Below are 15,928 nucleotides of genomic sequence, written 5' to 3' on the forward strand. Positions count from 1 at the left end.
CAGTAATGCAGAATGTAATGTTTCGTTCTTATGGCTAATATGAAGAAAAGAATAAGTTTGCAACATATTTTCTTCTAAAAACAAGCAACTTCCTTTTAATGCCATTCAACTGGAGCAGAAAAAGTTTTGTATTTTTAACTAGATATGAAAATATTCTGCTTTACAAGTGGACCAACAGTATCTGGTAGTAGAAGGTATCTTCTCTGGTTTTCAGTTTCATTCTTCTGTTCAAACCTATAAAATACCGAGAAATAAAATGTCACTAAATAACCGTCAATTATAAATTATTCTCAGAAGAGAGTACTGCTATAATTTTTGTATTTGCTATTGGATAAAAACATTTGGCATCTTTCATCACTATTATCAGAGCTGCTTGGAGTACTCACGTTAAATGTAGCTTTTTAATAACTTAATCACTTAGAGAAAAAGTATTTATATTAACATTTTGAATCTAATTTGTTCTATGCAGTGGCATGACAACTGTCAAAGCTAAACAATCCAAATAATTCTACATACACTTATGATTCTTTATATTGCAGTCTTTGAAGTATTCTTTCCAGACTAAAGATCGTTTATGTTTTGTCATGGAGTATGTGAATGGTGGTGAGGTAAGCATTATCCGACAAAGCAAGCTATTGTGAACAGTATGTTCTGCAATCATTTTGCAATGGTCAATGATACTGATTTCTGATGTTTTCTTGCTTTTATTTAAAAAACAAAATTCAAGCTTTTTTCTTGTTCAAATTTGAATTTGTTTGTAATCATTAAAATAATGTAAAAAATCACCTTTTCCACCTGACATCTAATACTTGTCCCATTTCCAGTTGACAACGTGGTAACAAATCTTAGTGGGAGCAATATGATTCGATGGGGTAAAACATTTTGAGCAGTCTGGAGATAAGAAAATTGACTTTCTGCACAAAGATTGATTCACAAGTTGAGATACTTCAGCATCATTTGTATCTTAATTAATATATCACATGGTCAGGACAGTAAGCTAATAAATCCAATGACATCCGCTATTAAGCAATTATTTTTAAGTAAACAGTACAAAACTGAATTGAAGTAGAATTGAAGATTGGACGTCTTATGTTTGCATAAAGGTTACAATATTATACATTCTTGCCTTTTTTGAACTGATTTTGAAAGAATATTTTACATAAAACTGAATTTAATCAATAGTTTCATATTATTTTAAATAAGATAAGTTACATACTTACATTGGAAAATAATATCTTGAGTTCACACTTATTAAAATGAGCTACATTATCTTCCATGACATTTTCTTCATAAAGCAATGTATTTCCAGCAAATCTATAATGAGCCCTCAATATGAATGATATCAAGTTTAGTGCAACAATTGTTACTTTTCATAAGCATGAATACTACTTGCATACAAGAGGTCAGTACCTTGAAATAGATTGCTCCTTTTCTCTGCCATAATCACGTTGACATTCTTTCTTTGATTATCTTAGTGCACTTAATTAGCTTTAGCACTTTGTTTTTTTCTTTTATTTCTATATGCTTTAGGTTCAATTTCTGTTTCTTAACATTTTATTTATAGAAGAGATTTCTTTCTTACTATTTTCTCCCAGCTAAACTGATGTAACAGCTGATTTCCAGCAGTGGTAAAAGATGAGTTAAAGTTTTGCCTGAAAGGTAATTGTAGTACCTTTTCCTTGGCTCCTGGTTTTCTGTTTGCTTTCAAAGACTTGGGCTTATCATCTTCAAGCCTTATGTTAATGGTCAGCCTTAGTTCCATCTCTTTGGGGGGAAAAGAACCTGTAGAGTGCATGTCAATTGTACTCTATGCAAGGGATGCCCCTTGCTTTGAATTTTCAGAGCATAGTTTTCATCTAGATGTGACTTATAATGTTTGATTTGAGTCAGGCAAAGTCCCAGCTTTGTATGTACACCTTAGGTAATAATGGTTGTAGAACTGGGATCATCTTTTCGGATGGCTGCCTGCTAAAGTTGCGCCAAAGGAGTTTGGAGGCAACTACAAGTCTGCCAGCTGTAAGGCCTGTCAGCTGCAGCTTTTTAATGTTGTCTCCTCAGTCTGCTGGGATTTTGTCCCAGTAGTTCTTTTTACAAAGATCCCAAATTCTATAGCCCTCATCCCTCACACTACATTACACTACTAACATTCTCTGTGACCCAGCCTGCTCCCATGTCAAGGGTTTCCCAAAACTTGTAACTTCTTGTACTCTCTTGTCAAGGTTTGACTCTTCCAGACCCATAAATTATTCAATAATTGAAGCCAAAGGAACATGAAACCACCTAAGCTTGTCTAAACGATGTTGTGAAACTGATAGAGATCAGACAGCTTGAACTGTCAACAAGTAGGGGCTCAGAAACTCTTGAACTCTTCCAGCCAACCCTTATTATGTTGTTATTTTCCTTATCCACCTGTTTAGAGATATTATGATATACCTCTGGAGCAGGTTGACCTTGAACCAGGCCTCTTAGCTCAGACATAAGGAAAACTATCATTGCATCAGAAGACCCTCATGTCTTATTATGTAGATTTTGTTTAATCAACCAGTTCAGATTTATCATGACAAATCTCTGGAGCAAGTGGTACTGAACACAGGCTTTCTGGCTCAAAGGTAGGGACACAATCAATGTGTCTCAAGAGTCTTGTTCAGTGAAAAGATATTTCCTAATCAACTTATTCAGAGATGGTATTATGTGCCTCTGAAGCAGGTGAGACTTGAAATCAAGCTTTCTGGCTCAGAGATAGAGACTTTGGCACTATACCACAACAACCTCCCACTATATATTCTTGGCTAACAAGCCACCTAATCATTTAGATGTTAAGAAGCTGCACCCCAGCTTGATCAACATCTTTGGCTGTTTGATCTTTATCATTTTCAAAAAGTTTGTTTATGCAAGCTTAAAGTGTTTTAAGTTTCATCTGTTGAAACATTAAACTCCTCTTCTTTCAAAGAGAGAACTAAGAAGGAGGGGACATGAGAAATCGTTGGCAGATAAGATCAAGGAAAACGCTAAAGCTTTCTATAGGTAAGTCAGGAATGAAAGAATGACTAGAGTAAGATTAGGACCAGTCAAGGACAGTAGTGGGAAGTTGTGCATGGAGTCCAAGGAGATAGGAGAAGCGCTAAATGAATATTTTTCATCAGTATTCACACTGGAAAAATGTCAGTGTTGTCGAGGACAATACTGAGATACAGGCTATTGGACGAGATGGGATTGTGGTTCATAAGAAGGAGATGTTAGCAATTCTGAAAAGTGTGAAAATAGGGACGTTCCCTAAGCTGAATGGGATTTATCCTAGGATTCTCTGGGAAACCAGGGAGGATGCAAAACCTTTGGCTTTGATCTTTGTGTCGTTGTCTACAAGAATAGTGCCAGAAGACTGGAGGATAGCAAATGTTGTCCTCTTGTTCAAGAAGGGGAGTAGAGACAATCCTAGTAATTATAGACCAGTGAGCCTTACTTCAGTTGTGGGTAAAGTTGTGGAAAATGTTATAAAAGATAGGATTTATAATCATCTCGAAAGGAATAAGTTGATTAGGGATAGTCAGGGTGTGCCTTGAGAAGGTGACCAAATGGGTGGATGAGGGTAAAGTGGTTGATGTGGTGTATATGGATCTCAGTGAGGCATTTGATAAGGTTCTCTATGGTAGTCTATTGCACAAAATCAAGGGCATGGGATTGAGGGTGATTTGGTGGTTTGGATCAGAAATTGGTTAGCTGAAAGAGGATAGTGGTGGTTGATGCGAAATATTCATCTTGGAGTTCAGTTACTAGTGGTGTACTGCAAGGGCCTGTTTTGGGTCCACTGCTGTTTGTCATTTTTATAAATGACCTGGATGAGGGTGTAGAAGGATGGGTTAGTAAATTTGCGGATGACACTAAGGGTGGTGGAGTTGTGGACAGTGCCGAAGGATGTTGCAGGTTATAGAGGGACATAGGCGAGCGGCACAGCTGAGCTGAGAGGTGGCAAATGGAGTTTAGTATGGAAGTGTGTGAGATGATTCACTTTGGAAGGAGCAACAGGAATACAGAGTACTGGGCTAATGGTAAGAGTTTTGGCAGTGTAGTGTTCATGTAAGTGGATCCCTGCAAGTTGCTGCCCAGGTTGATAGGGTTGTTAAAAAGGCATACGGTGTGTTAACTTTTATGGTAGAGGGATTGAGTTTTGGAGCCATGAAGTCTTGTTGCAGCCAACTTGGAGTATTGCGTACAGTTCTGGTCACTGCATTATAGGAAGGATATGGAAGCTTTGGAAAGGGTTCGGAGGTGATTTACTAGGATGTTGCTTGGTATGGAGAGAAAGGCTGAGGGACTTGAGGCTGTATTCATTGGAGAGAAGAAGGTTGAGAGATGACTTAATTGAGACATATGAGATAATCAGAGGGTTAGATAGGGGTACACGGTGAGACCCTTTTCCTTGGATAGTGGTGGCTAGCATGATGGGACATAGCTTTAAATTGGGGGATGATAGGTATAGGACAGATGTCAGAGGTAGTTTCTTTACCTTTACGTAGTTGGGTCATGGAAAGCCCTGCGTGCAACTGTAGTAGACTCACCAACTTTAATTGGATAAACATATGGATGAAAATGGAATAGTGGAGGATAGCTAGGTTCCACAGGTTGGCGCGACATCGAGGGCCAAAGGGTCTGTACTGCGCTGCAATGTTCTAAAGTGTCTGGATAACTAACACTGATGCCGATGGAAAATCATAAATGATTCCCTTTAGAGTTTTTGTTTAAACACATTCAGTTGCCACTATGGAATTTATTCACTCATTATGCATTATATAGTGCTGAATAGGCCAGATTTTAGCATGAGGGAGACTTTAAACTCGCCTGTGCAAAGGTTCCATCATGCAGATTTTGGTCCACAATATCTATGCATTATGAACTCCATTCAAAGTCCGGACCGATGCCATTAAAGTTTCAGAAGAGTAAGTCATATCAATGAAATCTCTGCAAATTTAGGTCCAGAGTACCAGATTATGGTTTGCAATCTGAATCAGTCTGCACCCTTTAAAGATATTCCTGAAACTCGGAAAGCTTTGGAATGGGTCGTCTGCCATTTTAAAAGTTAACTTACTTGGCAAAAAATCTGGCCAAAGGTTTCTGTCATAAGGCTTCAGCATCAATTCAGATTCTAGGCAGGTTTCATTGAATTAGAATCTTAAACGGAGATGTAAACAGTTGAAATTCAAAACTCTTGCATCATTCTTTTTATGGCTTGCGAATCAGTATCTTAATTAATGGTGCTGAGCAACTAAATTCTCATCTATCATACTGAGTTTTTGGATAAGTTTTCTTTTGTAGTCTGACACTAGTTTCCAACACTCAACAGATTTTGATATCCTTGAGGGAGTCAATTTCAGTGCTTGTCGTCTTGTCACTGTTAAGCAGAATGGTGATGTCAGGGCCTTGAAGCCTCACTTGGTTCCTTTTTATGTATTATTATATTTCCATAATGTACAGCAACATTTCCACTGGTTCAATGTTTCCATCTTGAAAATCCAATGTCTGTAACTGTTGAAATTTGTGTCTTTGATCCTTGCACAAACCTCCTTGTCTTCTGTGCATCTCCAGCGACTTGATCTTTTGTTGTCTTAGATTGATCATGAGACTGAATATACTTTTAGAAGCTTAGTAAGATTAAGGCACAGAAGGAGCTTGTCATGATCGCGCCAACCAAGAAAGAGCTATTCAATCTATTGCCACCTTCCAGCTTTCGATGTGTTGTGCTGTACATAATGACACCTCAAAAGTAGTTTTTAAATGTGTTGAAGGTTTAAGCATAGAGTTTTGGAGTTCCATCACGTTCTGGGTGAAAGGTTTTCTTCTCAACTTCTAATTCTTCTATCAATTTGGAAACAATTATCTAAGATAAAATCAGTAGTCACGTGGCAAATGGTGGATTGATTAGGAATAGTCCGCTAGTATTTTTAAAGGGAAGTGTGTTTGACTAACTTGGAGTTTTTTTGAATAAGTAACAGAAAGAATTGATGAAGGTAATGATTTTAATGTGGTATGTATTGATTTCCAGATAGCATTTGATACAGTCCCTCATAGACTTATGAGTAAAGTTGTAGGTTACAGTATAAAAGGGACAGTGGTAATGTGTATACGAAATTTGACTCAGTGATGAGAAAACAGAATAATGGCCAATGGATATTTTTCGGGCTGGAGGATAGGTTTGTAGTGGAATTCTGTTTTGGGAGTATTGTTTTCCCATTTGTATATTAATGATCTGACCTTGCTGCACGAGGGGCTATTTCTAAGTTTAAGAATAATACTAAACTTGGAAAAGTTGTAAACCGTGAAAGAGGATGGTGCGGAATTCCAGAAAAATTAGTGGAGTAGGCGGGTATGTGGCAAATGAAGTTCAGTATAGAGAAGTGTGAGGCGGCACTGGCAAGGCGACATTTGGAGGAGGGCAGCCAGACTGCAAATCTTGGTGATGCAGCAAGGTGGTGGCTGCAATAACAGCAGCATAGTCTGCTTAGAGTTGGGACTCCTGGCATCGTTGAGGCAGCAGCAGAGCTGGGGGCTATTGGTTGCGGGGTGAATGTGGGTTCAGCATGGGACCTGGCATTGGTGATGGCAAGGTAGGCCCAGCAGCAAAGAGATGGCACCTACAGAGTAGTGAATCCAATGCTGGTGGGTCCGGCGCACATGCTGACAAGGCAGTGGAGGAGGGGTGGTAGCACAGGTATCATTGGTGCACCAGCTCAGGGCTTAGGATTCTCTTTCAGTTGTATATTTTATCCTTTTTTATTCTTAAACTATTCAAAATGACACTGGATTGTGGCAACTGTTGAAGTTTTTCACTGTATTTTACTCTATCACTCACTGTAAAATGCAAGTGACAATAAATAAATCATTAATTCATATTGTAAATAAATCATTCATTCATACTTACACCTTCTAGTTAGCAAGGTATTTTATCTCTGTGTGATCCAGATGACCCAGAAAAGTTTGGTGCTTGATGTCTATGTTCCTACTTTATAAAATTTCCTTTTCAAGAAACAACTGATATAACTGCTGAGAGGCCGGTATCCTGTCATCAAATCATCCTTTATTCACATGTGCAGAGTACATAGGCTCTGAGCTGGCTGGTCCCTAGAATGAAGAGACTCTCTGAATCTCCCGTTTACATCTGTCAGAAGGGCTCCCTAATTAGCCCAGGTTGACAACCTCAATCAAGAATCTCATAGTCAATGAGATCCACCAGGCACTAGTTCCAATTACCTCAGTTATTTTTAACACTTTCATGGTGTTAGAATCATGTGTTTTTTTTGCAAGCATACTGAATTATGTTTATGTATGTTGGATCTACCTGAATTGATGTGGGAAATGGTTCAAATACTGCTTATGCCAGGGCTAAGAGAGGGGTTAAGGTCGATAGAATAAGAAGTGAATTTGTAAAGGGGAAGATTTTCTAACCACCTTGACCTTTTGAAGAAGTGGAATGCTAGCTGGACAGCGAGTTGTAGTTACCGTAACGTTCTGATGTTGAAAGATGCCCACTGTCATCTTCTGCAGCAAATGCAGTAGAGATTAGAATGCCAGAATACCACCCCTGAGCTACACCAGATAATGCTTAACACAGAACTGACCACTATGGTGCCTGCCATGGGTTCACCAGGATGGAACATTGCCAGCACTAGATTTAAGTATTACTTGAAATACTTTGAAAAGATTTGTTTATTGCTAATTAACTGATCACTGTTGGAAGGCGTTGGGTCAAGTATTATCTACCAGAAAGCCATGCATCTTATAAGTGCATCCCAATCAGCTTCCTAAAGAATCTCAGGCCAACTGTTCTGAAATGGGCTTCAACTCCTCTGTTAGATAATGTTTTATATTGAATGTGGAGCAAACCATATTTTCAGTTTAAGGTCCCCATGTTGGTTCTCACTGAACTTTTTAAATGCCTAAGACACATGGGGAATTTCACTATCAAGTGTTTTAGTACCTGCATCCATCGAGGCTTGTAGTAAGGTATCCATCATAGAGTCTTACATCATAGAAACAGGGCTTTCGACCCTTAATGTCTATGCCAACCAACAAATGCCAAACTCCACTAATCCCATTTACTTGCATGTGGTCCATAGTCTATTATGCCCTGGCATTTTAAGTACTGATCCAGATGCTTCTTAAAATGTTGCAAGAACATTTGCTTCCAAAAACCCCTCAGACAGCATATACCCTGTAACTACTACCCTCTGGGTGAAAAGAAATGTTTCTTCAGATCTCCTTTAAACCACTGACTTCTCACTTTAAAACCAGAGGTCATGGATTTAAATCCATGCCCTCTGGTTTTAGACACATTTGTTATAAGGAAGATATTCTCATGATCTACTCTGTCTTTGTCTCTCATAATTTTGTATACCTTAATCAGAAGCCCCACAGCCTCAACTGCTCCAAGGAAAATAAATCCAGCCTATCAAATGTCTCCTCATAACTGAGGCTTTTCATCCCTAGCAACAGTGGGTAAACCTCCTCTGCACATTTTCCAGGGCAATCACAGCCTTCCGATAATGTGATGACCAGAACAACACACAATATTCCAGTAACAAGACTTCCTCGCTTCTATTTTCTATGCCCTGGCTAATGAAGGCAAGTATCCTGCATGGTTTCTTCACCACCCTGTCCATCTGTGCTGAGACTTTCAGGGATCTGTGAACGTATACACTGAGGCCACATTGTTCTTCAGTACTCCCTAGGGATCTACCATTCATTGTATATATCCTTCCCTTTAGACCTCTCAAAATACATCACCTCACAATTATTGGGATGAAATTCCATCTGCCATTGTTCTGCCCAGTTTACTAGCTGATCAATATTAAATTGCAGTCTGAGACCATCCTACTCACTATCAACAATACTACCAATTTTTATGTCATCTGTAAACTTACTAATTAAACCTACTACATTCACATCCAAGTTGTTAATGCACATAACAAACACCGGATGTCCCAATCCCTGTGGTACATCACTGGTCACTGACTTCCAATGACAAAAATAAGCATTCACCATCACTGTTTGCCTCCCATTCGTAGGCCAGTTTGGATCCAGTTTGCCAAGTTGTCTTGCATTCCATGGGCCCTTACCTTTGGACCAACCTTCCATGTGGGGCCTTGCCAAAGGCCTTGACTAAAGTCTATGTAAACCATATCATCTGCACTACCCTAATCAATATATTTAGTCACCTTTACTAAACGTTAATTAGGTTTGCCAGGCAGAATGACCATGTAACAAATCCATGCTGACTATCCTTGATCAATCTGGCATTGATAAATATTGATTAATCCTTTCATTTGGAAGTTTTTCTAATAATTTCTCTACCACTGATTTCAGACTAACTGGTTTGTAATTACCTGACCTATACTTGCTGCCCTTCTTGAGCAAAGGAACCAGATTAGCTAACTTCCAGTCATCTGGCACTTCGCCTGTGGCCTGCGAAGTACTAAATATATCAACCAGTTCTCCATTTAATAACATTCCTTGCCTCTTATAGCAGTCTGAGATACATCACATCTGGCCTACGGATTTCTGCATCTGTATGACTACTGAAACATCTAATACTACTTGTTAATCTTAACATGTTCTAGAACCTCACCAATCGAATTGAAATTCCTCGCTACCATGCCTATCTCTTTGTGAAGACAGATTAGAAGTATTTATTTAAGACCTCACCCACATCTGCTGGCTCCATGTACAGATTGCCCTTTGGTCTCTAATGGGTGCCACTGTTTCCATGGTAATCTTCTTACTCTTAATATACCCCTATAAAAAGCTTTGACTGCCAAAGCAATCTGCTATATGCTCTACTTTTGAAGGGCCTCGCCTGTTTTTAATGTGCTGTACCTGACATGTACTTTCTTCTTTTTAATTATCAAACTCTCGATATCCCTTGATATCCAGGGTTCTTTGGAATTGCTGCTCTTGCCCTTCACTCTTAAATGAACACACTAGCCCTGCTTTCTCACTGTACTACTTTTAAAAATTCCCATTTTCCGTATGTATACTTACCTGCAAGTAGCTGCTCCAAGTCTGTTTGCTGGATCCTGCTTAATGATATTGAAGTTGGCCTCCCCTCAATTTAGACAGTTCTGCTCTCTGCTTATCCCTTTCCACCAGCTATATTCCTGAATCAAAGCCATACTGGCCAATTGATCAGAGTTCAGTACCAGCACATTCCTGAGAGGAACCTTGGATGACAGGGGATACTGAACATCATTTCACAAAGAAAATAAAGTTCAGGAAACGGAAATCAAACAAGACCCTTGAGTATAAAGGAAGCAGAAAAGAACTTAAATAGGAATTAAGAAAGTTAGAAGGAATATTATAATGTAGGATTTAGGAGAATCCCAAGGCATTTTATGCAGATATTAGGAGCAAGAGGGTAACTAGGAAAAGGATAGGTCTTTTCAATGGCAAAAGAGCAAATTTGTGTAAAGTCAGAGGAAGTGGGTGAGGTTTTTAATGGGTACTTTGCATCTGTATTCACTAGGGAGGACATGGATAATGGTAAGATTAAGGAGGTGGTATGTTAATATTCTAGAGCATGTTGATTTTAAGAAGGTGGTGCTGTTAGGTGTCTTGGAAAACATTATGACAGATAAGTCCCCAGGGGTCAAGGGTGTGTTGCCGGAAAAGCACAGCAGGTCAGGCAGCATCTGAGCAGCAGGAGAATCAATGTTTTGGGCATATGCCCTTCATCAGAAAGTCCTCAGGGCCTGATGGGATCTAGCGCAGGATACTGAGGGAGGCAAGGGAGGGGGAGATTGCTGGGACCTTTAAAAAATCTTTGTATCCTTTCTAGCCAAAGTGAGGTCCTAGAAGCCTGGAGAATAGCCAGTGTTGCTCTTTTGTTTAAGAAATGAAACAGGGATGATCCAGGAAATTATTGGTCAGTAAATCTATAGAAAATTATTGGAGAAGATTCTCAGGGACAGAATTTACTCACATTTGGAAAAGAATGGACCTATTAGAGATAGTCAGCATGATATTATGAAGGGGAGGTCAAGATTGTGTTTTTGAGCAATTGATAAAGATGATTGAGGGTAGGGCAGTGAATGTTGTTTACATGGACTTTATTAAAGCAATTAACAAGGTCCATATTGGTAGGCTGATTGAGAGGATTAAAAGGCATGGGATCTATAGTAAGTTGGCAAATTAGATACAAAATTGGCTTGGTCATAGGAGACAGAGGGCAGTTGTGGAGGGGAATTTTTCTCACTGGAAGTCTGTGGCTAGTTTCTGCAAGGATCAGTGCTGGCATCTCTGTTGTTTGTAATATATATAATTGACTTAGATGAAAATGTAAATGGTCTGATTAGTAAATTTGCAGATGACATGAAAATGATTTAGTTCTGGATAGTGAGGAAGGTTGTCAAAAGAAGCAAGTGTGTTTATGACAACTGTCAGGCATTAAGTAAATTGAAAACCCAGCTGAATACAGAAGATTCAGAAGGAAGGTGAGATAGCGTGTATGAGAAGGAAAGTGGAATTATGGGAAATGACAACAGCTAATATAAGAGGAAGTCCCAAAGGAATTTCTTTTCTCAGGGTAGTGAATCTGTGAAATTCTTGACCATTTTTGATAGATTTCCCTCCATGAAGTTTGAATGGCAAAATTAAAGCACATGGGCAAAGAGGTAATGGACTGGCATTGATTAAGCATTGAATAACAGACAGCAAACAACACCTAATTTCTTAGGCTTTCAATTTATTATACATTGGTAAAAATATTTGTTACGCTATGTTTAGTAGTGCAACTGTGTTCCTTATTGCCTAAAATGACACTTTTCTCTGACAGATACTGTTCAGTCTCCATGTGTTGAAACTGTATTCTCCTTTTCAATGATTGCTTCCCACCCTGCTTGAGGCTGTTTTCTTTATACTGAACCTCCCTTCTGAGCTGAATGGTTTATCAATCCCAGAAGCCATAAAGATTGGCAGCACCTCATCTATATATGAGGCTTTTTAATGCCTTTTTTCATCCAATTTGGACTCGGTAAATTTCATGCTGGTTAAAGAATCATCATATAAGTTAGTGCTAATGTTGAACCATTAATCTGCCTTTGTTGTTTAGTGAAAATGTAACATTCCCACAATCCAGGAGGAAGCCAGTGCCTACTGGCAAATGCATTTTATTAAGAATAGAGAAGTTGACATATATTGACATAAAATTATGACAATACGTGCAGGAGTAGGCCAATCTGCCCTTCCTGTCTGCACCACCATTCAATATGATCATGGCTGATCATCCTTAATCAGTATCCTGTTCCTGCCTTATCTCCATAACCCTTTATTCCACAATCCTTGAGAGTTCTATCCAACTCTTTCTTAAATGAATCCAGAGACTGGGCCTCCACTTCCCTCTGAGGCAGAGCATTCCACACAGCCACCACTCTCTGGGTGAAGAAGTTTCTCCTCATCTCTGTCCTAAATGGTCTACTCCATATTTTTAAGCTCTGTCCTCTGGTTTGGCACTCACCCATCAGTGGAAACATGTTTTCTGCCTCCAGACTGTCCAATCCTTTAATAATCTTATATGTCTCAATCATATCCCCTCTCAGTCTTCTAAACTCAAGGGTATACAAGCCCGGTCGCTCCAGTCTTTCAGTGTAAGGTAATCCCACCATTCCAGGAATTGACTTCGAACCTACACTGCACTCCCTCAATAGCCAGAATGTCTTTCCTCAAATTTGGATACCAGAACTGCACACAGTCCTCTAGGTGTGGTCCCACCAGGGCCCTGTACAGCTGCAGAAGAAATTAAACCTGAAGTATGAGTGTTCAGTAGTAATGAGTGGAAAAACAAAATAGATGCATCAGCCACTATGGACAGACTAAAAATCATTAACGTTCCAGGTGTACAAACTTCATCAGAATTTGTATTTTTCTGTTTTGTTTCCAACTTCTAGCATCTGGAGTTTAATGCGTTTAATTATGTTGTTGCTTTTCTGTTCCAAGCTGTCTTGAAGATAGTGCTTAACGTCCTACTGCTAAATTTTACATCATGTGGGGTTCTGCAGTTTGTATGTAAAGATTAAATTATTAGGGAAAATAATAAGACTATATACTATTGTTAATTTCATGGTTCTTTGAAAATCTTAAGTCTTTGTGCATAAATCACTCTTGACTTGGCTTTTCTCCTTATTCTGACTTTGGTGCGGAGTGGGGCAGAAAACTAGCACGACATTCCTTTTTGCATTGAGTTTTAAATGAACTTAACATATCAGTTTTTAAATAATTTTTTACTACTTACTTTTACTATTTCTAATTAAAATGTTTTAATATTGCTGGAGCTTTTTGCTATTTCAGTCCCTGTAAAAGGCAAAAGTTTTAACTTTGAAAAATTCCTCATAAATAATTTGAGTTTCATGATTCATTTCCTTGTGAGATTGCGCCAGTGTGTTTATATATACAGAACAACCTCGACTATCTGAACGAGGCGGGCGGGAGTATTTTGTTCCAATAATTGATTGTTCGGATAATGGATAACGTCTGTACAGGACCTTGAGATCTTGTTTGGATAATCGACAATTCACATAACTGAGGTTATTCTGTAAAGTTTAATTTATTTCTAAGAATAAGGAAATCTATATGAGTAGCAAACAAACAAACATTCCTTACAGCAATAATTACTATTCTCAAAAAGAAAGTCATTTACCTCCTATGTACATGCATTTGATTATGTAATATATACCAGCACATAGAATTTTGTTTATCTCAATTTTGGGAAAGATGAAGGTAATGATGTTGTGGTAAATGTAACTGCAGATTGATATGCCTTGTACAGAAGGTCTCCTCAGAAGGTAGAGCTGAAATGCTGAAAATATTAAAAACCCAATGAATCTATAAGATGGAGTTAATGGATAAAAGGCTGGTTTGCGGGATGGACTGGGCTATGCTCCTGACTCTCTGTAGTTTCTTGCGGTCTTGAGAGAAACAGTTTCCAAACCACACTCTAATGTATTCAGATAGAATGCTTTCTATGGTATACCTATAAAAATTGGTAAAAGTCCTTGTGGACATGCCAAATTTCCTGAGCCTCCTGAGGAAGTAGAGACATTGTTGTGCTTTCTTGACCATTCATCGACGTGGGTGAACCAGTACAGATTGTTGGTGATCATCATTCCCAGGAACTTGATGCTTTTGACCATCTCCACCTCAGCACCATTCCACTCCTGAAGGCAGTGACCGGCTCCTTCAATTTGGTGATACTTTGCTTAATGTGTCCAATGTGTTTTTATGGTTCCTTTATTTTCATTTGTCCTGTATACTTTACTGCAGAGTTCTAAAGCATGTTAGCCATGACAATAAAAGAGTGTTAGACTACAAGATTAATTTATGGATACACATGTGGTAAACATTTTAAAACAATCTCCAACTTCAAGCGAGTTGGGATGTTTAAAGATAGAATTAAATAACTTTGCCCTAATGATGGTAAAATGAAGGAAATGTCGATTAATTGATCTTAGAGTAGGATAAACAGCCAAACGGCCTGTATTGTGCTGTGCTGTTCTATGTTATACATTGCAGATAAGATCTTTCTGAAAAAAGTTGAATTTCTTTTTCAAAATCATGTTAAATAAGGAAATTGCTTCGTTAAGATTTTTGTTTCCAGTTCAGTCATTAATTGTTCTAACTTGTTGGAGAGAGCCCACAAGCCTCATTCCTGATGAAGGGCTTATGCTTGAAACATCGATTCTCCTGCTCCTTGGATGCTGCCTGACCGGCTGTGTTTTTTCAGCACCACACTCTTCAATACAATTTTTTGACCATGGGGTGGAGTGGAGCAAGGCTTTTTTTTTTGCATGGTTTTTAAGAAAAATATCTGCCTTATATTTACTGTTTCTGATTTTATACTCATTCCTTTGCCTTTTAAACAAAAATATATAGGTATTTTATTTTTACAAATACCTTTGAGAAGCAAATCTTGTCATGCATGCTCAGCTTAATACATTAACATGGATAGAGGATTGACTAACTAATAGAAGACAGAGTTTGGATAAGGTGGTGTGTTCTCAGGATGGCAACCTGTAACTTGTGGAATGCCACAGAGATCAGTGCTGAGGCCACAGTTATTTACAATATACATTGATGACTTGGACGAGGTTAGTGAATGTACTATAACCAAATTTATGGATGACACAAAATTCTTAGAAAGGCAAGTTAGGATGACACACACAACCTGCAAAGAGATATAGACAAGTGGGCACAAACTTGGCAGATGGAATATAATGTGGGGAAATGTGAGGTTGTGCACTTTGACAGAAAGAATAGAGAAGCAGAATAATGTTTAAATGGAGAAAGACTGCAGAAAACTATGGATCAGAGAGATTTAGGATACTAGAATCCAAGTTAATTAATTGGCAAGACAAATGGAATGTTGGCTTTTATTTCAAAGGGAGAGGCCCATAAAAGTAGGAACATTTTGCTAAAAGCTATACAAGGCTAGTTAGAGAACAGCTGAAATATTGTGAACAGTTTTGGGCTGTTATCTAAGAAGAGGCTTATTCACAATGGAGGCAGTCCAGAGAAGGTCACAGAGCCCAATGTCAGATATAGTATGGAAGAATGAGGACTACAGATGCTGGAGATCAGAGTCAAGAGTGGGGTGCTGGAAAAGCATAGCAGTCAGGCAGCATCCGAGGAGCCAGAGAATTGATGTTTTTGGGCGAGCCCTTCATCAAGAATAGGTTTCCTGATGAAGGGCTCTTGCCTGAAACGTCGATTCTGCTACTCATCATATAAGGTATGACAGCTGTATGAGGAGAACCTGAGTAGATTGGCCCTGTACTCATTGGAATATAGAAAAAACTTATGGACCGGGCCAGGCCCCCTCAAAATATTTTAAGATGGTAGCCTGGACCCTGATTTTTCTTATTTTAAAAGCAAAAAGAGAATTCTGGGCAAT

General features: G+C 38.7%; 1 protein-coding gene across 4 annotated transcripts in view; it reads left to right on the plus strand.

Moving 5' to 3' along the window:
* Positions 1-15,928, plus strand: part of akt3a (v-akt murine thymoma viral oncogene homolog 3a) — a 417,879-nt gene that overhangs the window by 344,134 nt on the left and 57,817 nt on the right. For 3 of the 4 annotated variants that reach the window (XM_060831296.1, XM_060831298.1, XM_060831299.1), the window contains one exon: positions 540-608. The exons of the other annotated variant lie outside the window; for it this stretch is intronic. In XM_060831296.1, coding sequence (XP_060687279.1) covers positions 540-608 — 69 coding nt within the window. The remainder of the gene's footprint in view (positions 1-539; positions 609-15,928) is intronic. 4 annotated transcript variants of the gene reach the window in all.

This window comes from Hemiscyllium ocellatum, chromosome 10 (genome assembly GCF_020745735.1).
Source record: "Hemiscyllium ocellatum isolate sHemOce1 chromosome 10, sHemOce1.pat.X.cur, whole genome shotgun sequence".
Classification (NCBI taxonomy): Eukaryota; Metazoa; Chordata; class Chondrichthyes; order Orectolobiformes; family Hemiscylliidae; genus Hemiscyllium; species Hemiscyllium ocellatum.